This window comes from Stegostoma tigrinum, unplaced genomic scaffold, assembly GCF_030684315.1.
Source record: "Stegostoma tigrinum isolate sSteTig4 unplaced genomic scaffold, sSteTig4.hap1 scaffold_96, whole genome shotgun sequence".
NCBI lineage: Eukaryota > Metazoa > Chordata > Chondrichthyes > Orectolobiformes > Stegostomatidae > Stegostoma > Stegostoma tigrinum.
The window spans coordinates 790,788-813,907 of record NW_026728820.1 but is presented as its reverse complement, the minus strand read 5'-3'; the positions used below and the strand labels follow the sequence as shown (position 1 = coordinate 813,907).

The window sequence follows — 23,120 nt, the reverse complement described above, 5'->3', positions numbered from 1 at the left end:
ATTGACCCAAGCAATCCATGAATATTTGCCCACTGACAGTGCAGCTCTTCCTCAGTTCTGACTCTCTGACAGTGCAGCACTCCCCGAAATACTGTCAGAGGGTCAATACTGAGAGAATGCTGCACTGTCAGAGTCAGCTCCCTGCAGTCCTAGCAGATGTTCAGTATTAAAGGTATGCCGCATTGGGAGTGCGTGAGCGTCAGTGAATTCTGCACTGCAGGAGGTTTCAACAATGAGGAAGAACTGCAATGTCAATGTAACAGGGTCAGAACCGAGTGCCTCACAATCAGAGGGTCAGGATTGAGGTCAGAATTGAGACAGTTATGCAGGATTAGAGTCTCAGTGCTGTGGTCGAGTAGCACTCAGAGGGTCAGTACCGAGGGAAAGCTTCATTGTCAATGGATCACTTCTGAGGCTGTGCTACTTCGTCAGAGGGCCATACGAATGCAGTGCCTCATTGCAATGGGATACAAATTGAGGGAATCGCACAATCGGAGGATCAGTACTGAGGTCCTGCAGCACTATCAGCAGAGGGTCACGACTGATGGAGTGCCTTATTGTTAGAGGGTCAGTGCTGAGGGAGTGCATCATTGTCAAAGGATCAAATTGAGATGATGCCTCATCTTAATATGGTCAGTTTGAGGTAGTGCAACACTGTCAGGGGGCCAGGAGTACTGAGGAAGTGCTGAAAATCCCCATGATTAAGGGAAGACCCTCATGTTTAAAATGTCAAAACAGAGAGAGGGCATAATGGCCAGAGGGTCAGTTCTGAGTTTGTACCTTGTTGCCAGGCGGCTAGTTATGAGGGAGGACCGAATCTCTGGGAGTGGCTAATCTGTCAGAGAGTCAGGACTGAGGGACTGCTGACCGTCTCTCAGTGCTGTAATTTCCCAGCACTGAACCGCTGGCACACTCTTACTGTTGACCCTCTGAGAGGGCAGTTTCCCTTCGTACTGACTCCCCTCAGTGTAGCACTCCCTCATTGCTAACCCAACTCTGTGTAGCATACCATTAATATTGACCCTCTGACAGTGCAGTGCTCTGTGATGACTCACTGTTCTGACAGTGCAGTTCTCCCTCAGTAGTGACACTCTAACAGTGCAGCACTTGCTAAAAATTGGCCTTCCGACAGTGTGGAGCTCACTCATTGATGACACTGACAATGCAGTACTCCCTCAGTACTTACTCTGCAACACTTCAGCACGTGCTCATCATTGACCCTCTGACAGTATCGCAGTCACTTAATATTGAGCCTCAGTCCTGGAGCACTGTCTGAAGATTGACCTCCTGACAGTGAAGCTCTCCCTTAATATTGACCGTGACTTTCTCTCAGTGCTGACCCTTCAGTGGTGTCGCATGACTTACCACTTTCCCATCACCACCTTATGCTACCGCGCCCCACCCCCCACCGCATCAACATCATCTTTGTGAAATTGTTGCATTCCCTGAATTTTAACACTCTGATAATGCAGAATTCCTTCAATATTGACCCAATGAGAACATAGCAGACCCTTCTTATTGATGCTCTGACAGAGCAGTGCTCCCTGAAAACTGGCCCTCCCTCAGTGCAGCACTCCCGTAGTAAAGAGCTCCCCCCCCAGCCTGACCCCTATTCAGTGCTGAGCTGCACTCAGTGCTGAACCCCCCCACCCCGAGTGCTGACCTCCCCTAAGCTGAACCACTACAGTGCTGCACTCCCTCATTGTTGACCGGCCACTGAGTGCACATCCCCGCTTAGTGCGGCTCTCCCACTGTGCTGACTCCCCCTCAGTGCTAACAACCCACAGTGCAGTACCCCCTCAGTGCTGACCACTTTCAATTCTGACACCGCACTCCTCGTCAAGGAGACAGAATCAAGGCAGTGCGACAGGATTAGAGTGTCAGTGCTGTGGTACAGTAGTACTCTGAGGGTCAGTACACAGGGAAAGATTCATTGTCAATGGGTCAGTTCTGAGGCTGTGCTACTTTGTCAGAGGGCCATACTAATGCGGTGCCTCATTGTGGGGTTGACACTGAGGGCGGTGTGGGTGAAAAGAATGAGAGAGTGTTGCACTGAGCAGGGACAGCATCGAAAGAGTGCTGCACTGAGCAGGGTCAACACTGAGGGAGTGCTGCACTGAGGTCGGGTTAGCATTGAGAGGTGGTCAGCACTGAGGCAGTGATGGGGTGTTAGCACCGAGGGAGTGCTGCACTGAGGTCGGGTTAGCATTGAGAGGTGGTCAGCACTGAGGCAGCGATGGGGTGTTAGCACTGAGGGAGTGCTGCACTGAGGGGTACTCAGCACTGGGATGGTGTCAGCACTGGGGAAGTGCTCCATGAAGGGGGTTTCAGCCATGAGGGGCGAGTTTGCACCGAGGGGGATCCAATATGAAGGAAGTACTGCACTATCTGACGATCAATAATAAGGGTGTGCGCCACTCTCGGAGGGTCATTCTTGAGGAAGCACCGCGTTGTTGGAGAGTCAGTACTGAGGGAGTGTTGCATGGTCAGTGTCATCACTGCGGGAGCTCTACACTGTTGGAAGGTCAATACTAAGAGTGTGCTGCACTGTCAGACAGTCAATGATGAGCTAGTGATGCATGTGCGACATTCCCTCAACTCTTATCCCATTACAATGAGGCACTGCATTAGTATGGCCCTCTGACAAAGTAGCACAGCTTTAGAACTGACCCACTGATCATGAAGCTTTCCCTCAGTACTGGACCTGAGTGCTCCTCAGCCACAACACTGACTCTCTAATCCTGCAGTACTGTCTCAATTCTGACCTCAGACCTGACCCTGTTACATTGACATTGCAGTTCTTCCTTACCATGGACACTCTGGCCATGGGACAACACTGTTGGCCCTGTTGCAGTGCAGAATTCACTGACACTCACCCTCTCCCAGACCTTCAATACTGAATGTCTGATAGGACTGCGGGCAGCTGACTCTGACAGTGCAGCATTCTCTCAGTATCGACCCTCTGACAGTATTTCGGGGAGTGCTGCATTGTCAGAGAGTCAGGACTGAGGAAGAGCTGCACTATCAGAGGGCAAATATTAATGGAGTTGTGCACTGTCACAAATTCAATATTAACAGAGGGCTACACTGTCAGAGAATCAATGATGACGGGGCAGTGCGTTGTGAAAAGACCTGTAATAAAAGGCATGCGGCCTGTCAGAGGGACTAAACGGAGAGCTTCACTGTGAGAGGGCCAACATTAGTAAATGCTCCAGTCTCAGAGGGTCAATGTGATGGGAGAACATCTCTCTGACGTTATCTTGTTGGCGGGTCAGCGCTGACGTAGTGCTGCGCCGTCCGAGGGGTCGGAGAAAGGGAGTGATGCACGACCAGGTGATCAGGGAGTGCTGAAGTGAGGGGGTCGTCAGGGATAAGTGGGTGAGCTCTGAGGGAGTGCAGCACAGTGTGGGGTCAGCACTGCGGGAGTGCTGTTCTGAGGGGGATCAGGACTGAAGGGGGTCAGCACTGAAGCAGGTCAGCGTTGAGGGAGTGCTGCACTGAGGGGTTCAGAATAAAGGGGATGCTACACTGAATGGGTCAGAAATGAGAGGGGGGTCAGCACTGAGGGAGAGCGGCACTTTAAGATGTTCAATATTACTGTGTCCTGCACTGTGAAAGGGTCAGTATGAAGGCAGCACCGCAATATCAGACAGGCAATGATGAGTGTGTGCTGCACTGCTGAAGGGTTAAATTTGAAGTGGTGTCCCACGGCCAGAGTGTCAATGGTAAGGGAGCATGGCATTCTCAGAGTGTTATTGCTGAGAGAACACCAGTATGACGGAGGGTGAATTCTGTGGCAGAGATGCACCGTCAGAGAATCAGTCATCAGAGAGTACGCAGTGTTGGAGGGTCAGTACTGAGGGAGTGTTTCACAATCAGAGCGTCAGTTGTCTGGCAGTGCTGGAAAAGCTCAGCAGGTCTGGCAGCATCTGTGGAGGCAAAAACAGAGCTAACATTTCGGGTCCAGTGACCCTTCCTCAGAACTGTTCTGAGGAGGATCCCCAGTTCTGAGGAAGGGTCAATGGACTCGAAACGTTGAATCTGTTTTCTCCTGCACAGATGCTGCCAGGCCTGCTGAGATTTTCCGGCAACTTTCTTTTTGTTCCCGACTTACAGCATCCGCAGTTCTTTTGTTTTTTATGTCTGGCAGTGCTTGTTTGCTTGTGACCTTCTGAAAGCACAGCACACCCATAATCTTGGCCCTGTGACAGGCCAGCACTCCCTCAGTACTGATCCTCCAACAATGGAGCATTCCTTCAATACTGACCACCAGCGCAGCACTTTATTTCCGAGAGTAGTCTGAAAGAAACTACCTTTGCTTACCGAGAGACACAGGGAGAGCAAGTGCGTATTCTGTAGGTGACTCAGGATGTATTGTAACCTTAACAAGTCAAACAGTATTTCAGATTAGTTTATAATTAAAGATTATTCTAACTGTCTTCCTGGAAAAGTACAGGCCCTACAACATGGGGCTGATACTAATACACTCACTCAGAAGTGACCCTCCAGCAAAGCAGCCCTGCCTCAGAACTGACCCTGTGACAATGAGCTACTCCATCAGCAGTGAATCTGTAATCACGTGGCACTCCCTCAATCCTGAAAACATTACACTGAGGCACTCCTACAAAGGCCTCTGCGTTTTAGGGATTATTTACAGTGATCCCTGTGTTTTACAGGTTATTGAAAGGGGTCATTGTTTTCAGGTTTATTTTCACCCTCCAATCTTGCAGCACTCCCTCAATTCAGGCGTGGAGCAGTAATGTCTCCAGACTGAATCTCGAAAAGTGTTGCAAACCCTCAATTCTGATCTGCTCAAAATGAGCCACTGACTGAGTATTGGCCTTCTGACAAAAAGTCACTTATTCAGAACTGGCCTTCTGACAATGTGACACTCGTCCACATTTGACCCTCCAGCAATGAGGTACTGCCGCAGAACTGATCCGCTGACGGTAAAGCACTGCCCCGTCAGTTCTGACCCTCTGACAGAGCTGCAATACTTCAGGACTGAACTTCTAATCATCTTGTACTCCATCAACTCTGAATCCAATGCACTGAGGTACTAACTCAGTATTTACAGTCTGCTCCTAATACACCCTCAGAATTGACCCTCAGGCAATGTGACCCTGCCTCAGAACTAACTCTGTGACAATGAGGCACTTCCTCAGCGCTGAATCTCTAATGGTGTAGCACTCCCTCAGTTTTTAGGCACTCCTTCCAGACTGGCACACTCTCAAGGCTGATCCTGCAGCAATGAGGAATTGCCTTACAACACAGCCACGAACAACAAGGCCCTCTTTAGGACAGTGTCTGATAACGAGGCACTCACTTGGTTCTGAGCCTCTGACAATGAAGCACTTGCTCAAGTCTGACCACATTAAAATGAGGCACCCTCAAACTGATCTGAAACACCTCAGTTTCGACCTTCTGATGGCTCTGAAATGCCTCACTTTATATCCTCTGACCGGTCTTTTAATTCTGACACAATTACAGTGAAGGTCAGCCTCCGTGCTGACACTCAGAATACATCACTCCCTCTGACAGTGTTGCACACCCTGAGCATCACTGACAGTTTCAGCGTTCCCTTAATATGGACCAACTCACAATGCAGCACTCCCCTAACATTATTATTTATATTGACGATCTGACAGTACAGCCCACCTCAGTGCTGACCCTCCGACAGCGCAGCATTCCCTCATTACTCACCCTTTGATACTGTAGCCCACCTTTGGTAATGACACTCTGACAGTGTCACACTCCCTTACTATCGGCCCTTCAACAGTGCAGCACTCCCTCAACGATGACACCGTAACGATGCAGGATTCCCTCAGTCCTGGCTCTGCAACAGTCAAGCATTCAATCAACACTGACCCTCTGTTAGTGCAGCACACCCCTAATATTGATCCTGTGACAGTGCAGCACTCCCTTAATATTGGCCTTCCGACAGAGTGGCACTTTCTTGACGAAGACACTCTGACAATACAGTTTTCCCTCATTGCTGATCCTCTGGCAGTGCAGCATTCTGTCATCATTGGCACCTTGCCAGTGGAGCTACATGCTTCTTATTGACCCTCCAGAGTGCAGCAATGCCTCTCTACTGACTCTACAACATTAATATTGTTCCCCGAACGGGAGGTTCTCTTTCATACCCACCCCAACAAAGAGAAGCCCTCCCTCATCTTTAACCCTCTGACAGTGCAGCACTCCCTTAATATTAACCCGCTGCCAGTGTGGCACTCCGTTACAGTGCAGAACTCCAACAAAGTGATCATCTGAGTGTCGCGCACACACTCAATATTGACCCTCCAACAGCGTAGCCTCCCCTCAGAACTGACCGTCTGACATTGATACACTGATAGTGTCGCAATTCTGTAATATCGACCCCCACTGACGCAGCAGAACTCTCTCAATATTGGCCTTCGGACAGTACTGCGCTACTGATTCTTCGGCGGTGCCCCTTGATATATTATACATTATACATTATAGCACTCCCTCAGTACTAACTCTCTGAACGTGCAGCACTGTCTCAGGTCTGATTCTGCGCTATTTCAGCACTCCCACGTCATTAACCCTCTGACAGTGCAGCACTCCCTTTATATTATATTATATTTATCAGCTCTCCAACAGTGCACTATTTCCTTAATATTGGACCTCTGATTGGACAAGCTGACAGCATCTCATGTTCTTTATCGACAGAGAGTCAGTTCCGTGGTAGTACCTCATTGTAATGGGTCAGAGTGGGTCTAATCAGTCCAACCCCAAACCTAACCGCGGCTTCAGGCCTAAGCCTAGCCTCAGGCCTAACACTCACCCTCAACCTAAGCAGAAGCCTCAGCCCCAAACCTAAATGTGGTCTGAGCTCTAACCCTAACCATAGACTCAGCCCTAAGCCTAACCTCAGCCTTAACCCAAAACCTCTCCCGAGCCCTACCCCGAACTCCAAACTTAACCTCATTAGTAACCCTAACACAAGTCTCATCCCTCACTCTAACTCTACCCTCATCCAAAACCTTGTCCAATCCTCACACCTAACCCCTAGCCTCGGTCCTAACCCAAACCCTAACCCTCGCCACCCTCTCACGCTAACCCTCATTGTTAATTAGTGAGTACTGAGGTATAGCAGCACTGTCAGAGCATCAGAATAGTGGGAGTGAACTATTGTCAGACTGTCGATACTGAGGCAGTGCCTCATTATAGAAGGGTCAGAATTGAAGCAGTGCCACACTAACAGAGACTCAGTACTGAGGTACTGCAACAGCGTCATAGAATCTGAACTGTGGGCATGCATTATTGTCAGAGGGTCATGATCTGAGGCAGTGTCTCCTTGTGAGAGGGTCAGTACTGACAGAGAGCCTTCCTTGCCTGACGGTCAGTACTGAGGCACTGCTTCTTTGTCAGGGGGTCTGGAGGGATAGTGTCTCATTGTTGGTCAGTCCAGTGTGAGGCAGTAGCTCATTGGTGGAGGGTCAGTCCTCAGGGTGGGCGGATGATGTGGAGGTGCTGGTGTTGGACTTGGGCGGACAAGGCTGAGTATTGACACTCTGCTACAAATGCACTCTCTCGTTCTGACCCTCTGATAAAGGCAAACTCCCTAATTGCTGACACTCTGCCAAGTAGGCACTGGCTCAAACAGGCCCTCTGACAATAGGCCACTGACCCTCTGATAGAGCTGCAGTACCTCAGTGAGGCAGTGGCACTCCTTGAATTCTGATCCCATTACAATCAGGCACTGCGTCAGTACTGACGCTCTGCCAAAGAGGTACTGCCTGAAAACTGATCCAATGACAATGTGGCACTCCATCAGGACTTACCTCTGACAGTGCTAGATTACCTCTGTACTGACCTTCTAAAATGGGTGGCACTCCTTCAATTCTGACCCCCTTACAACATAGCCCTGCTGCAGTGCCGACCCTCTGACAACAATGCATTCTCTGAAGCCTGATCCCCTCAAGATGAGGTCATACTTCAGTATTAACACTGACAAAGAGTCACTTCCTCTATATTGACCCTCTCATTGTGCGGCACACCCTCAGTTCTGATCTTACGACAATGGGGCACTTTTGACCAGCTGACAATGGTGCTCTCCCTCAGTTCTGACACCTCCACAGTTCTGCACTACCTCTGTACTGACTCTCAGTACTGACCCTATTCTGATCCATTACAATGAGGCGCTGCCTCACTTGTGGCTGGATAACAATGATGCACTCCATCGATTCTGCGCCGCACACAGTGCTGTAATACTTCCGTCCTGCCCTGTAATTGTGTGGCACTCCCTTAATTTTGACCCCCTTACACTGAGGCTGTGCCTCAGTATTCACCTCTGAAAATAATGCACTCCTACAGATCTGGCCCTCTGATGCTCCTGCAATAACTTAGTTTTTATCGGCTCGTCACGTGGTTAGCTTCAATGCTGATGCCATTACACGGTGGCAGTTTCTCAGAACTGACCTTCTAACAATGGCACTCCCTTTGGACTGTCAGATACAGCCACACTACCTCCGTTTTGACCCTCTCATCACGTGGCAGTCCCTCAATTCTGAACTCCTCACAATGAGTCGCTAACTCAGTATTGACCCTCTGACGAAGAGGCACTCCCTTAGGGCTGACCTTGCACCAATCAGATACTGCCTCACACCAAACACTCTCGAATAATGAGGCACCGCTTCAGTACAGACCCTCTGACAAAGACGCACTGCCTCAGAACTGACTCTCCAGCTATGGCGACCGGCCACAAAACGGACCTGCTGACAATGAGGCACTTCCTACCATCTCGAATCATGTGGCATATCTCTAATCCTGTGGCCCTCTCTCAGTTCTGTCGCCATTGCATTGAGGCATTCCCTCTTCGTTGATCCTCTGAACTCCCTCCAGACTGACCATCCACCGTTGATGCACTACCTCAGATCTGATCCACTGACAGTCCTACAATCTGTCACCATTCCATGCAGCATTCCAGCAATTCTGACCCCATTTCAATGAGACGCTGTTTCAGATGGTCACTCTGAAAACGAAGCGCATTCTCAGGACTAAATCTCTGAAACTAAAGCACTTCCTCAGTACTAACTCTCTGGCAGGCAAGAATTGGAGGTTAGGTTAGGGCTGAGGTTAGACTTGGAGCTTAGGCGAGGGTTGGGGTTGAGGCTAAGCGTTAATTGGGGCTGTGTGTTACGGTTCATTTTAGGGCTGAAGCCATAGCTAGTGGGAGGGCTGAGGGTCACTTTAGGGCTGAGACTAGATGTTCGGTCTGAGGATCAGCATTAGGGCTGAGGGTAGGGAGGGTTTACGCTGAGGATAGGGTGAGGGTTAAAGTTAATGCTGAGGTGAGGGTTAGCCTGAGGCGAGCGTTTGTATGGGTTTAGGGCTGAGGCTGGGTTTAGAGTCAGGATTCGGGCAAAGAGACGCTGCCTCAGAACTGACCTGCTGACAATTAGCCAGTACCTTAGGTACTGATGAGCTAATAAAAAGGCCCGCTCTCAGCACTGACACTGCAGCAATGAAGTCTTGCCTCACAACTAACTCACAAAGGGCTCATAATTGAGCAAGTGCCGAATGATGAAAGGGTGCGGACTGAGGTGTTGCACAACTGCCAGGAGGGTCAGAACTGAGGTATTGCATCATTATCAGATGGTCAATACTGCAGCAGTGGCCCACTGTAATAGGGTCAGAAAGGTCATACTGAGGTCTTGCAAGATAGGGTCAGAACTGTTGGAGTGATTCATTATCAGAGGGTAGGCACTGAGGCATTGAAGCATTGACAGAGGGTCAGCACACTGTCTGTATTGAACATGTGGCAATAATGTTCTGACTGCATAACATCAAGGCACTGCCTCAAAACTGACCCTTAAGACTGACCCTCGCACAGTGCTGCATTGCCACAGTCGTGATGCTGCATTCGTGTGGTACTAGCAGTTCCAACCCCATGAATAGGATGGGCTGAAGGGTAACATTTCTTGATATTTGAGAAATGGTTGACTTTGAATGAGTCCTGTCAGCATTCCTGTTTTACAGTTAGTTTTATTTCTGCAACTGGTTTTTTTCTTTGCCAAGTTGTTTGTTACACCGGAGCAGAGGGAGCATTTTGTTCCTCGGCACTGGACGTCATCTCGGAATGAGACCGCGAACGGTGCCAGGAGCAACCTCAGCCTCCAGGCCAGCCATTGATCGAGGGGTCTCTCACGGCCACAAGAACATGAGGCTTATTCTTTTTTACTCTCTACTTGTTATTCTTTTTAATTACTCTTTCTCCATCTTTTCTTTCCTCAATAAATGTTCATCTTTCAGAAAATTGGCAAGCATTCCTTTAACTGCACTTGATAGAATCACAAAAGAACCACTTTGATGCACGCTGTCATCAAAAACACACCATTATTATGAGCCACTGCCTCAGCATTGATCCTCTGACAATATCGCACTCCCACAGATTTGACCCTTTGACAACGAAGCAAGGCCTCAGTATTGAAGCTCTGACAATGCTTCAATCCCTCAGTTCTGACCATCTGACAAGGAGGCACCTTTATTTCTGACCCTCTCACAGTAGCAATATCTCAGGACTGACCTTCTATTTGTATGGCATTGCCTCACCTTAGAATGAGGTGCTGCCTCAGTCTTCACCTTCTGACAATAATGCACTCCCACAGTTCAGACCCTCTCATATTGCTGCATTTCCTCAATACTGACACTAAAAATGTGTGGCAGATCTTTAGTGCTGATCCTTTTACAAGGAAGCATTGTCTCAGTATTGACCATCTGACAATGATGAACTCTCACAGGGGTCAGGACTGAACCCCTGTCAATGAGGCACTTCTTCAGTGCCCGCACTCATTATTCGCCTTCTGACAAAGCTTCAATACCTCAGTACTGACCCTCTCACAGGGCCGATCTTCTGTCAAATCTAGAGAATTAATACAGAGGAAGTGTCTCTTATCAGAGGGTCTGCCTGAACTCTTGGTTGAAGTGTTCAATAAATTGCTACAACCTGAAAGAAGTAATTCTTCCCTGAATTAATGGGCAACCAATTTGAAAATGTGGCCTCTGGTCGTAAAATCTTTCACAAATGGGAGTAATCTCTACGGATATACACTATCAAGCCTCTTAAGAATCTTAAATGTCGGAAAAATAAGTTTTTTTTCAATCTTATAAACTCCAATGAATGTAGCCCAACTTTCCTAAGCATAGCAATCCCCTCCGCCATTTCCGAAATCAACCCAGTCAACACGAGGTGTTCGGCCTCCGCAGCACTCGCTCTGTGGCTGTACATGACTTGTAAGTTACCATCCTGCTGCTACGACTCTACTTCTATTTACGATGCAGTCCTCCGTCCATCCGAACATACTACCCTTGAACACACGGGCTCTTTTCTTTTGAGACACCTGATGAGCTGTACCTTATCAAATGCTTTGTTGAAATCTCAATGTACTACATCAACTGGTGGTCCTTCATCAGTAATGTTTGTTTCCTTCTCAAAGCACTGTAGCAAGTTTGTCAAGTATTATTTCCCCTTTATGAAAGGATGTTAACTCTGTAGGATGTTATAGCACACTCAGTACCCTGTTATTTCATCTTTCATTGCCGGCATGAACATCTACCCAGGTTGACCTAAATTGGCATTACTTGCTTACTATTTTGTCCAAGTATCTTTGTAATAATGGTGTTATGTTCACAATCTTTCAATCCTCTGAGAATTTTCCACAATCTAAGGATTCTTGGAAGATTATCATCAGTGCCTCCATTGCATCTGTAGCTGCGTTGTTCAACATGAGAGGATACAACTCATCACACCCCTTGGATATTTTCTCTACTGATTGGAGTTATGTTTGGAATTCTGTGCAGTGACATTCACTTTTAACAGTTTGCTAAATACTACCAGGAACAGAAATTGTCATCCAGCTGCAACTAAATGAAAGCTTTCAGCACAGAAGGAAGTGTTTCAATTCATTATGAACCTATTAACTCCTGAAAAGGGCAATACGATTTGCCTCAGTCCATAAATGTTCTTTCTCCAACATCCTGAGATGCATTATCTGTATTTCTTCAAATTTACCACAGAATCTGTTTCAATCATCCTTTCAGCAATACGCATGACAACAATTCGGCATTCTTAGTCCCCCTGTAGCCTCCATTGCACACGTGCATTCTTCGATGATTATTTATTTGTGTGCCTGCTTTTTTGCTTGAATGGATAAAGGTAAATTTCTGTTCTTTTGTCATCAGAACTATTGCCTCCTCACTCTCATCTTCCTTGTTTTATCCTGTGCTGGAATATTTAATTTGTTGACATATCTGAAATATGTTGTTGAATGAATCGGGTTTTGTAACATTGCATTCCCCATAGACCATCTACCGATGCTGTTGCTTGTTCTAACAGTTATTATCTCGCAGAGTGGAAAATGCAGTTTGAAAGCAATGGAACGTTATCGATGAAGAAGTTGATGCATAAATTGCTGCGATCTTCCAAACTACAAACTCACCTTCAATTCTTTCTCGGTCAGAGCATTATGCCGGCGCAAATGAATCGTGTTCTCAAAGGGACTTCCAAAACCATGGAATTCAATTTGCATATTGATTTCTTCTTCCCTCTTCAGAAATGCAAAGTAGTATCGTGATGAAGCTTCCAAGGCGATGATTGTGTCCTTCAATGAACGGAAAAGTGACTTTTAGATTCATGGAAATATTTCACTACTTCTATAGACATGAAAGGCAAACATTCTCCCTGCATATGACCCAGTCTCATTTTATCGTATCTTTCTGATTTTACACGCCACGGGACAATCATTGCAGTCTAACAGAAATGTTGATCATGGAAATTTATCACTGTTTTCATAAATAATGGCAAATTTTCAACATCTTGCAATTGTATGAAGGCTCAGTCTCATCACACCTCGCCTGCTGCACAAAGACATTCTTACACTGCTTTGAATGTTAGGGCTCAAACAAAACACAATCATGACACAAATGCATCAACACACTACTTTCAATAGGATCTGATATCCTTGCCAGGCACTGGAGGGGTTGCGGAGACTGGTGAGTGGATAAAGTCGTTCCTCTGTTCAAGCAGGAAAACAGGGACTTTCCAGGAAACTACAGACTGGTGAGTGTCTCATGTCTCAAAGGTATGGGCTAATAAGGGACAGCCAGCATGGCATTATGCGGGGCAGGTTATGTCTTACCAAGTCAGTTGAAGTTTTCACGGAGATGACAAGGGTGATCAATTCGGGTAGAACAGTTGATAACATATACATGGATTTTACGAACGTTTTCAACAAGGTTCCTCATGGTATGCTCATCCAGAAGATTAGGATCCATGAGATCCATGGTGACTTGGCCTGCCCATATAAGGCAGACGGTAGCGGTGGAAGGCTAACAAAGATAACACAGTGTAGGGCTGGAGGAACACAGCAGGCCAGGCAGCATCAACAATGTCAGCTTTCCTGTTCCTCTGATGCTGCCTGACCTGCTGCGTTCCTCCAGCTCCACACTTGGTTAACTCTGATTCCAGCATCTACAGTTCTTGCCGTCTCAGTGGTGGAAAGCTGTTTTTCTGGCTGCAGCTCAGTGACGAGTGGTGTTCCGCATCGATGTGACTTCTGCTGTTTGTGATATATGTAAATGACTTGGTGGCAAATGTAGACGGGGGATTATTAAGTTTGCAGATGATATAAGGACCAATGGACTTGTGGACAGCATGGAAGGTTGTCAAAGGACATAGCAAGATACAGACCAATTGCAAACTCGAGCGGAGAAATGGCCGATGGAATTTAATCTGGGCAGGCATGAGGTGTTGCATTTTAGGAGACCAAGTGTTAAGGAAAGGGATACACAGTTAATGGCAGGACCCCAAACAGCAGTGAAGTCCAGAGGGATCTTGGGGTCCTAGATCATAACTCCCTGACAGTAGCCACACAAGTAGATAGGGTGGTCAAGAAGGCATATCGCATGCTTGCCTTTATGCTGAGGGAAACTCAGTGCAAGAGTCAGGATGTCACATTGCAGCTTTACAAGACTTTGTTGAGACCACACAGAGTATTGCATTCAATTCTGGCCGCCACATTACACTCAGGATGTGCAGGCTTTGGACAGGGTGCAGAAGAGATTTACCAGCATGCTGACTGGAATAGAGGGTATGAACGAGAAGGAGGAGCTGGAAAAACTCTTCGTTTTCTCTGGGGCAGTAGAAGCCGAGGGCAGGCTTGATAGAAGTCTATAAAATTAGGAAATACATAAATACAGCTAACGGTCAGAAAATTTCTCCCCCGGAGTTGAAGTGTCCACTATTCGGGGGCATGCATTTAAGCTGAGGGGGGGGTGGGGAGGAGTTCAAAAGAGATGTGAGGGGCAAATATTTCACACTGAGCATGTTAAAAGTGTGGAATACATTGCCCGGGGTGGTAGTGGATGCAGATACGATGAAAGCATTTAAAAGGGTCTTTTAGTTAAGTGCACGAATATGCAAGGAATGGAGGACTATGGATCAAGGACAGGCAGAAGGGATTATTTCATTTGTCATCATGTTTGGCCCAACATGGTGGGCCAAAGGGCACATTCCTGTTGCTGCAGTGTTCCAAGTTTTATGCTCACTTGTATCATGATTACAAAAAGTAGGATTGGGAAGAATTTTTGAGAAGCGTTTGTGAACATTATTTCATGTAAGGACAAACGGGATAAGGATTAGGTGACACAGCACAAACAGATTTTGGAGCCCATGATGAATCATACGGACCTCACAAGCACCAATGATCAGAGGGATCTCAGGATCTTGATGTGTATGCCTGTGATCCCCCAATGTAATGGACGAGGTCGTTGAAGTGGTTTGGAAGGCACATTGGATACTTGTCTTTATTAGACTTAATATTAAGTGACAGAGTTTCAGAATAGGCAGGGTATGTGCAAAATGTTGGTCAGACCCAACAGTGAAGTCAACGATGAGAAAATACAGTGAGACTTGGACAACGATCAGGCTTGGCCTGATAAAGGATAAGTTACATTTGCACCATAAAAGTACGAAGCAGCAATCAGCTCCAACAAGAGAGAATATGACCATATCAAAAAAATTCCATGTCCTTACACTCACATCATCCTTACATTTATTTTTTTTTTAAATGTGCAAGTGCTATGCAAGCCATGCAAGGCTACGGGCCAGGTGTTGGAAATCAGGTTAGAACAATTCAGTGCTTGTCCTTGACTGTCACAGAATCCGTGAGCTTAAGAATGTATTTCTCCTGTATTGTAGACTATTGAGGTGCTTGGCTATCCACTAAACCAAGGTTAACACTGATCTAAAACTAAACTGGGTCAGTTATATAACCAGCAGTAGCCAGGTCCATGGTACAAACCACCCTGCTGTGGGACAGGGTCAGGCAAATCCAAGTGAGCGAGCGTGGTTGGAGACTCATTCATTGGGGGTATAGATTCTGTCGCCACATTTGAGACACCAGGGCTGTGTGTTGCTTCCCTGGTGCCAAGGTCAAGGACATCTCTGAATGGTTGCAACAAATTCTTAAGGTGGAGGGTGAGCAGCCAAAGGCCACCGTGCACGTTGGTACCAATGACATAGGCAGAAAGAGGGAAGACATCCTGCGGACTATGGACAAGGAGTTAGCAAACAGGCTGATGGGCAGGACCGAGAGGGTAATAATTTGTGGGTTGCCACGAGTGCCACATGTTAGAGAGTTGTCCTAGAAAGATAGGTGAGATGAATGCATGGTTAAGGAGCTGAAACAGGGGGCAGGGTTTCCGGCTCATGGGGAATTGGGACCGTTTCTGAGCAAGGGGTGACCTGTGCAAGAGGGATGGGAGGCAAGACGCTGTGAGCGGGACAGGACAGAGGGAACAAGTCGTTGTGAGCGGGTTATGACGGAGGGGACAAGTGCCTGTGAGGAGGTCAGGAAGGAGGGGCAAGTCGCTGTCAGCGGGACTGGGCTGCGGCGGGCCAGCCGCAGTGAGCGCGACAGGACTGCAGGGGGCAAATCGCTGTGAGCGGGACAGGGCTGCAGGGGGCAAATCGCTGTGAGCGGGACAGGGCTGTGGGGGCCAGTCCCCGTGAGCCGGTCAGGACTGAGGGGGCAAATCGCTGTCAGCAGGACAGGGCTGCGGGGGCAAATCGCTGTCAGCGGGACAGGGCTGCAGGGGCCAGTCCCTGTGAGCCGGTCAGGACTAAGGGGGCACATGGCTGTCAGCGGGACAGGGCTGCGGGGGCAAATTGCTGTCAGTGGGACAGGGCTGCGGGGGCCAGTACCTGTGAGCCGGTCAGGACTAAGGGGGCACATGGCTGTCAGCGGGACAGGGCTGCGGGGGCAAATCGCTGTCAGCGGGACAGGGCTGCGGGGGCCAGTATCTGTGAGCCGGTCAGGACTGAGGGGGCAAATCGATGTCAGCGGGACAGGGCTGCGGGGGACGGTACCTGTGAGCCGGTCAGGACTGAGGGGGCAAATCGCTGTCAGCGGGACAGGGCGGCAGGGGCAAATCGCTGTCAGCGGGACAGGGCTACAGGGGCAAATCGCTGTCAGCGTGAGAGGGCTGCGGGGCCCAGTCCCTCTGAGAGGGACAGGACTGAAGGGGCAAGTCGCAGTCAGCGGGACAGGGCTGCGGGGGCAAGTCGCTGTCAGCAGGACAGGGCGGCAGGGGCCAGTCGCTGAGAGCGGATCAGGACTGAGGGGGCAAATCGCTGTGAGCGGGTCAGGGCTGCGGGGGCAAATCGCTGTGGGCAGTTCAGGGCTGCAGGGGCCAGTCCCTGGGAGCCTGACAGGACTGCAGGGGGCAAATCGCTCTGAGCGGGACATGGCTGCAGGGGGCCAGTCCCTGTGAGCGGGTCAGGGCTGCGGGGGGTGTCTCTGTGAGCGGGTCAGGGCTGCGGGGGCCAGGCCCTGTGTGCGCGACAGCACTGCAGGGGGAAAATCGCTGTGAGCGGGTCAGGGCTGCGGGGCCAGTCCCTCTGAGCGGGTCAGGGCTGCAGGGGCAAATCGCTGTGAGCAGGACAGGGCTGCAGGGGGCCAGTCCCTGTGAGCGGGTCAGGGCTGCAGGGGCAAATCGCTGTGAGCAGGACAGGGCTGCAGGGGGCCAGTCCCTGTGAGCGGGTCAGGACTGCAGGGGGCCAGTCCGTGTGAGTGGGTCAGGGATGCGGGGGGGGAGTCACTGTTAGCGGGTCTGGACTGCAGGGGGCCAAATCGCTGTGAGCGGGTCAGGGCTGCGGGGGCCGGTACCTGTGAGCCGGTCAGGACTGAGGTGGCAAATCGCTGTCAGCGGGACAGGGCTGCGGGGCCGGTACCTGTGAGCTGGTCAGGACTAAGGGGGCACATGGCTGTCAGCGGGACAGGGCTGCAGGGGCAAATCGCTGTCAGCGGGAGAGGGCTGCAGGGGCAAGTCGCTGTCAGCGGGTCAGGGCTGTGAGGGCAAGTCCCTGTCAGCGGGTCAGGGGGTCAGGGTGCGGGGGCAAGACCCTGTGAGCGGTTCAGGGCTGCGGTGGCAAATAGCTGTCAGCGGTTCAGGGCTGCGGTGGCAAATAGCTGTCAGCGGGTCAGGGCTGCGGGGGACAGTCCCTGTGAGCGGGTCAGGGGTGCGGGGGAGCCAGTCCCTGTGAGCGGGACAGGGCTGGGGGGCCAGTCCCTGTGAGGGGGTCAAGGCTGGGGTGGGCCAATCCCTGTGAGCGAGTCAGGGCTGGGGGGGCCAGTCCCTGTGAGCGGGTCAGGGCTGCAGGGGCAACTGGCTCTGAGTGCGTCAGGAGAGAGGGCGCAAGTCGCCGTGAGCGAGTCAGGACGGAAAGGGCAAGTGGCTGTGTGCGGGTGAGGACGGAGGGGGCAAGTGGCTGTGAGGAGGGGGGGGTGGCAGAGGGTGGGGGGAATAGGAGGTGGAGCAGGAGGGTGGGGGAAACGAGGAGTAGGAGGAAGGTATGGTCAAAGGAGGGGGGGTTGGGGGGGGGAAGGGCGGGAAGAAGGAGCAAGAGGGTGGGGCAGGAAGGAGGAGGAAGAGGGTGGGGGGGGAAGGAGGGGGTGGAAGAGGGTGGGGGTGAGAGGGGAGGAGGGTGGGGGGAGTGGAGGAGGGTGGGGGGAGTGGAGAAGGAGGAGGAGAAGGGTGGGGGGAGTGGAGGAGGAGGATGTGGGGAGTGGAGGAGGAGGAGGAGGAGGAGGAGGAGGAGGAGGATGGGGGAGTGGAAGAGGAGGAGGAGCAGGAGGGTGGGGGGAGTGGAGGAGTCGAGGAGGAGGAGGAGCAGGAGGGTGGGGGGAGTGGAGGAGTCGAGGAGGAGGAGGAGGAGTCGAGGAGGAGGAGGAGGAGGAGGGAGAGGGTAAGGAGGAGGATGAGGAGGAGGGTGGTCGGGGGGAGGAGGAGGGTGGTCGGGGGGAGGAGGATGGGGGGGAGAGATAATGGGAAATGCAGATGCTGGAGAACCCAGTTTAACAAAGTGTGGAGCTGGATGAACACAACAGGCCAAGCAGCATCTCAGGAGCACAAAAGCTGATGTTTCGGGCCCAGACCCTCGATCACAGACGGGGATGGGGTGGGGGAACTGGAATAAATAGGGAGAGAGGGGGAGGCGGACCGAAGATGGAGAGAAAACAAGCTTCAAAATCTCCCCTTCCCCCACTGCATCCTAAAACCAGCTCAGCTCGTCCCCTCCCCTCACTGCATCCCAAAACCAGCTCAGCTCGTCCCCTCCCCCCACTGCATCCCAAAACCAGCTCAGCTCGTCCCCTCCCCCCACTGCATCCCAAACCTGTTCTTCCTCTCACCCATCCCTCTGTCCCAACTCAAGCCACACCTCCGTTTCCTACCTCTATCTCATCCTGCCTCCTTGACCTATCCATCTTCCCTGGACTGACCTATCCTCACCCGACCTCACCTATACTCTCCTCAATACCTATCTTGTTTTCTCTCCTTCTTCGGTCCGCCTCTCCCTCTCTCCCTATTTATTCCAGTTCCCTCTCCCCATCCCCGTCTCTGAAGAAGGGTCTAGGCCCGAAACGTCAGTTTTTTGCTCCTGAGATGCTGCTCGGCCTGCTGTGTTCATCCAGCTCCACACTTTCTTCACGTGGATTCTCCAGCATCTGCAGTTCCCCAGATCTCTCCTCCTCCTCCTCCTCAACTCCTCCATTGCCCCCCAGCCCACTCCTCCTCCTTCCACCCCACCCTCCTCCTGCTCCGTGATAACAAAGGAGGAGCAAGAGGAGGGTTGGGGGGGAAGGAGGAGGGTGGTAGGGGGTGTAAGGGCGAGGGTGGTAGGGGGGAAGGAGGGGGGTTGGGGGGGGAAGGAGGGGGAGCGGGGTTGGGGCAATGAGGAGGAGGGTGGGGGGTGGAAGGAGGAGGAGGGTAGGGGGTGGAAGGAGGAGGAGGATAGGGGTGGAAGGAGGAGGAGGATAGGGGTGGAAGGAGGAGGGGAGTAGGGGGTGGAAGGAGGAGGAGGGTGGGGGGAGGAAGAGGAGGGGAGTCGGGGGTGGAAGGTGGAGGGTGGGGGCAAAGGAGGTTGTGGAGGAGGGTGGTGGGGAAAGGAAGAGAGGTTGGGGGGTGGAAGGAGGAGGAGGGTGGGGGGGTGGAAGGAGGAGGAGGGTAGGGGCTGGAAGGAGGAGGAGGGTAGGGGGTGGAAGGAGGAGGAGGATAGGGGTGGAAGGAGGAGGAGGATAGGGGTGGAAGGAGGAGGGGAGTACGGGGTGGGAGGAGGAGGAGGGTCGGGGCTGGAAGGAGGAGGAGGGTCGGGGCTGGAAGGAGGAGGAGGGTCGGGGCTGGAAGGAGGAGGAGGGTAGGGGGTGGAAGGAGGAGGAGGATAGGGGTAGAAGGAGGAGGGGAGTAGGGGGTGGAAGGAGGAGGAGGGTGGGGGGAGGAAGAGGAGGGGAGTCGGGGGTGGAAGGTGGAGGGTGGGGGCAAAGGAGGTTGTGGAGGAGGGTGGTGGGGAAAGAAAGAGAGGTTGGGGGGTGGAAGGAGGAGGAGGATAGGGGGTGGAAGGAGGAAGAGGGTCGGCGGGGTGGAAGGTGGTGGTGGGCGGGGGGGTGGAAGGAGGAGGGTGTTGGGGGGGGGGGAAGGATGAGGAGTGTTGGGGGGTGCGGATGCAGGAAGAGGGTCGGGGGGGAGAAGGAGGAGGGTGGGTGGGGAGGAGGAGGAGGGTGGGGTGTTTGAGAGTGGGTCAGGACCGAGGAGGCAAGTCGCTGTGAGCGGGTCGAGACAGCAGGGGGCAAGTCCCTGTGAGCAGGGCAGGGCTGCGGGGGACAGTCCCAGTGAGCGGGTCTGGGCTGCGGGGGACAGTCACTGTGAGCGGGTCAGGGCTGCGGAGGCCAGTCACTGTGAGCGGGTCAGGGCTGCGGGGGCCAGTCACTGTGAGCGGGTCAGGGCTGCGGGGGACAGTCCCTGTGAGCGGGTCAGGGCCGAGGTGGCAATTGGGTGTCAGCGGGTCAGGGGTGCGGGGGCAAATAGCTGTCAGCGAACAGGGCTGCGGGGGACAGTCCCTGTGAGCGGGTGAGGGCTGCGGAGGCCAGTCCCTGTGAGCGGGTGAGGGCTGCGGAGGCAAATAGCTGTCAGCGGGTCAGGTGGGTGGTGGCAATTAGCTGTCAGGGGGTCAGGGCTGCGGGGGCCAGTCCCTGTGAGCGGGACAGGGCTGCGGGGGCAAATCGCTGTCAGCGGGTCGGGGGTCAGGGTGCGGGGGCAAGACCCTGTGAACGGTTCAGGGCTGCAGTGGCAAATAGCTGTCAGCGGGTCAGGGCTGCGGGGGACAGTCCCTGAGAGCGGGTCAGGGCTACAGGGGAGAGTCCCTGTGAGCGTGTCAGGGCTGCGGGGGAAGAGTCCCTGTGAGCGTGTCAGGGCTGCGGGGGAGAGTCCCTGTGAGCGGGTCAGGGCTGCGGGGGAGAGTCCCTGTGAGCGGGTCAGGGCTGCGGGGGAGAGTCCCTGTGAGCGGGTCAGGGCTGCGGGGGAGAGTCCCTGTGAGCGGGTCAAAGCTGCGGGGGAGAGTCCCTGTGAGCGGGTCAGGGCTGCGGGGGAGAGTCCCTGTGAGCGGGTCAGGGCTGCGGGGGAGAGTCCCTGTGAGCGGGTCAGGGCTGCGGGGGAGAGGCCCTGTGAGCGGGTCAGGGCTGCGGGGGACAGTCCCTGTGAGCGGGTCAGGGCTGCGGGGCTCAGTCCCTGTGAGCGGGACAGGGCTGCGGGGGAGCCGGTCCCCGTGAGCGGGACAGGGCTGCGGGGGACGGTCCCCGTGAGCGGGTCAGGGCTGCGGGGGACGGTCCCCGTGAGCGGGTCAGGGCTGCGGGGGACGGTCCCCGTGAGCGGGTCAGGGCTGCGGGGGACGGTCCCCGTGAGCGGGTCAGGGCTGCGGGGGACGGTCCCCGTGAGCGGGTCAGGGCTGCGGGGGACGGTCCCCGTGAGCGGCTGAGGGCTGAGGGGGCCGGTCCCTGTGAGCGGGTCAGGGCTGCGGGGGCCGGTCCCTGTGAGCGGGTCAGGGCTGCGGGGCTCAGTCCCTGTGAGCGGGACAGGGCTGCGGGGGAGCCGGTCCCCGTGAGCGGGACAAGGCTGCGGGGGAGCCGGTCCCCGTGAGCAGGTCAGGGCTGTGGGGGACGGTCCCCGTGAGCGGGACAGGGCTGCGGGGGCCGGTCCCCCTGAGCGGGTCTGGGCTGCGGGGGATGGTCCCCCTGAGCGGGTCAGGGCTGCGGGGGATGGTCCCCCTGAGCGGGTCAGGGCTGCGGGGGGCGGTCCCCGTGAGCGGGTCAGGGCTGCGGGGGCCGGACCCCGTGAGCGGGACATGGCTGCGGGGGCCGGTCCCCGTGAGCGCGACAGGGCTGCGGGTGCCGGTCCCCATGAGCGGGTCAGGTCAGCGGGGGACAGTCCCTGTGAGCGGGACAGGGCTGCGGTGGCCGGTCCCCGTGAGCGGGTCAGGTCAGCGGTGGACGGTCCCTGTGAGCGGGACAGGGCTGCGGGGGCCGGTCCCCGTGAGCGGGACAGGGCTGCGGGGGCCTGTCCCCGTGAGCGGGACAGGGCTCCGGGGGCCGATCCCCGTGAGCGGGTCAGGGCTGCGGGGGACACTCCCTGTGAGCGGGTCCGGGCTGCGGGGGACACTCCCTGTGAGCGGGTCAGGGGTGCGGGGGACACTCCCTGTGAGCGCGTCAGGGCTGCGGGGGACACTCCCTGTGAGCGGGACAGGGCCGCAGGGGCAAATCGCTGTCAGCGGGTCAGGGGTGCGGGGCTAAATAGCTGTCAGTGGGACAGGGCTGCGGGGGCCAGTGCTTTGAGCAGGACAGGGCTGCCGTGTCAAATAGCCGTGAGCGAGTCAGGACGCAAAGGGCAAGTCGCCGTGGACGGGTGAAGACTGCAGGGGAAAGAGGCTGTGAGGGGGTCAGGACAGCAGTGGCAAGAGGCTGGGCACGGGTAATGACAGACAAGGCAAGTCGCTGTCAGTTGCTAAGTACTGCAGGGGCAAGTGGCTGTGCGCGGGTGAGGACGGAAGGGGCAAGTGGCTGTGTGCGGGTGAGGACAGAGGGGGCAAGTGGCTGTGAGGAGGGGGGTGGCGGAGGGTGGGGGGAATAGGAGGAGGAGCAGGAGGGTGGGATGGAGGAGGAGGATGTGGGGAGTGGAGAAGGAGGAGGAGGGTGGGGGGAGTGGAGGGGGAGGAGGGTGGGGGGAGTAGAGGAAGAGGAGGAGGAGGAGGAGGGTGGTGGGAGTGGAGGAGGAGGAGGAGGGTGGTGGGAGTGGAGGAGGAGGAGGAGGGTGGTGGGAGTGGAGGAGTGGAGGAGGAGGAGGAGGAGTCGAGGAGGAGGAGGAGGAGGAGGGAGAGGGTAAGGAGGAGGATGAGGAGGAAGGTGGTCGGGGGGAGGAGGAGCGGGGGGGAAGAGATAATGGGAACTGCAGATGCTGGAGAATCCAGTTTAACAAAGTGTGGAGCTGGATGAACACAACAGGCCAAGCAGCATCTCAGGAGCACAAAAGCTGACGTTTCGCGCCCAGACCCTCTATCACAGATGGGGATGGGGTGGGGGAACTGGAATAAATAGGGAGAGAGGGGGAGGCGGACCGAAGATGGAGAGAAAACAAGCTTCAAAATCTCCCCTTCCCCCACTGCATCCCAAAACCAGCTCAGCTCGTCCCCTCCCCCCACTGCATCCCAAAACCAGCTCAGCTCGTCCCCTACCCCCACTGCATCCCAACCCTGTTCTTCCTCTCACCCA

The 23,120-nt window shown here is 53.6% G+C and overlaps 1 protein-coding gene across 5 annotated transcripts in view; it reads right to left on the bottom strand.

Annotated features, from left to right (window-relative positions):
* The window catches only part of LOC132209460 (uncharacterized), a 277,592-nt gene that overhangs the window by 23,763 nt on the left and 230,709 nt on the right, over positions 1–23,120 (bottom strand). For 3 of the 5 annotated variants that reach the window (XM_059644516.1, XM_059644517.1, XM_059644520.1), the window contains exon 1: positions 5,724–6,061. In XM_059644516.1, coding sequence (XP_059500499.1) covers positions 5,724–6,029 — 306 coding nt within the window. In that variant the 5' untranslated portion in view covers positions 6,030–6,061. Of the gene's footprint in view, positions 1–5,703; positions 6,062–12,464; positions 12,627–23,120 lie in introns of those variants that run through there. The other 2 variants (XM_059644518.1, XM_059644519.1) reach the window with 2 other exon arrangements.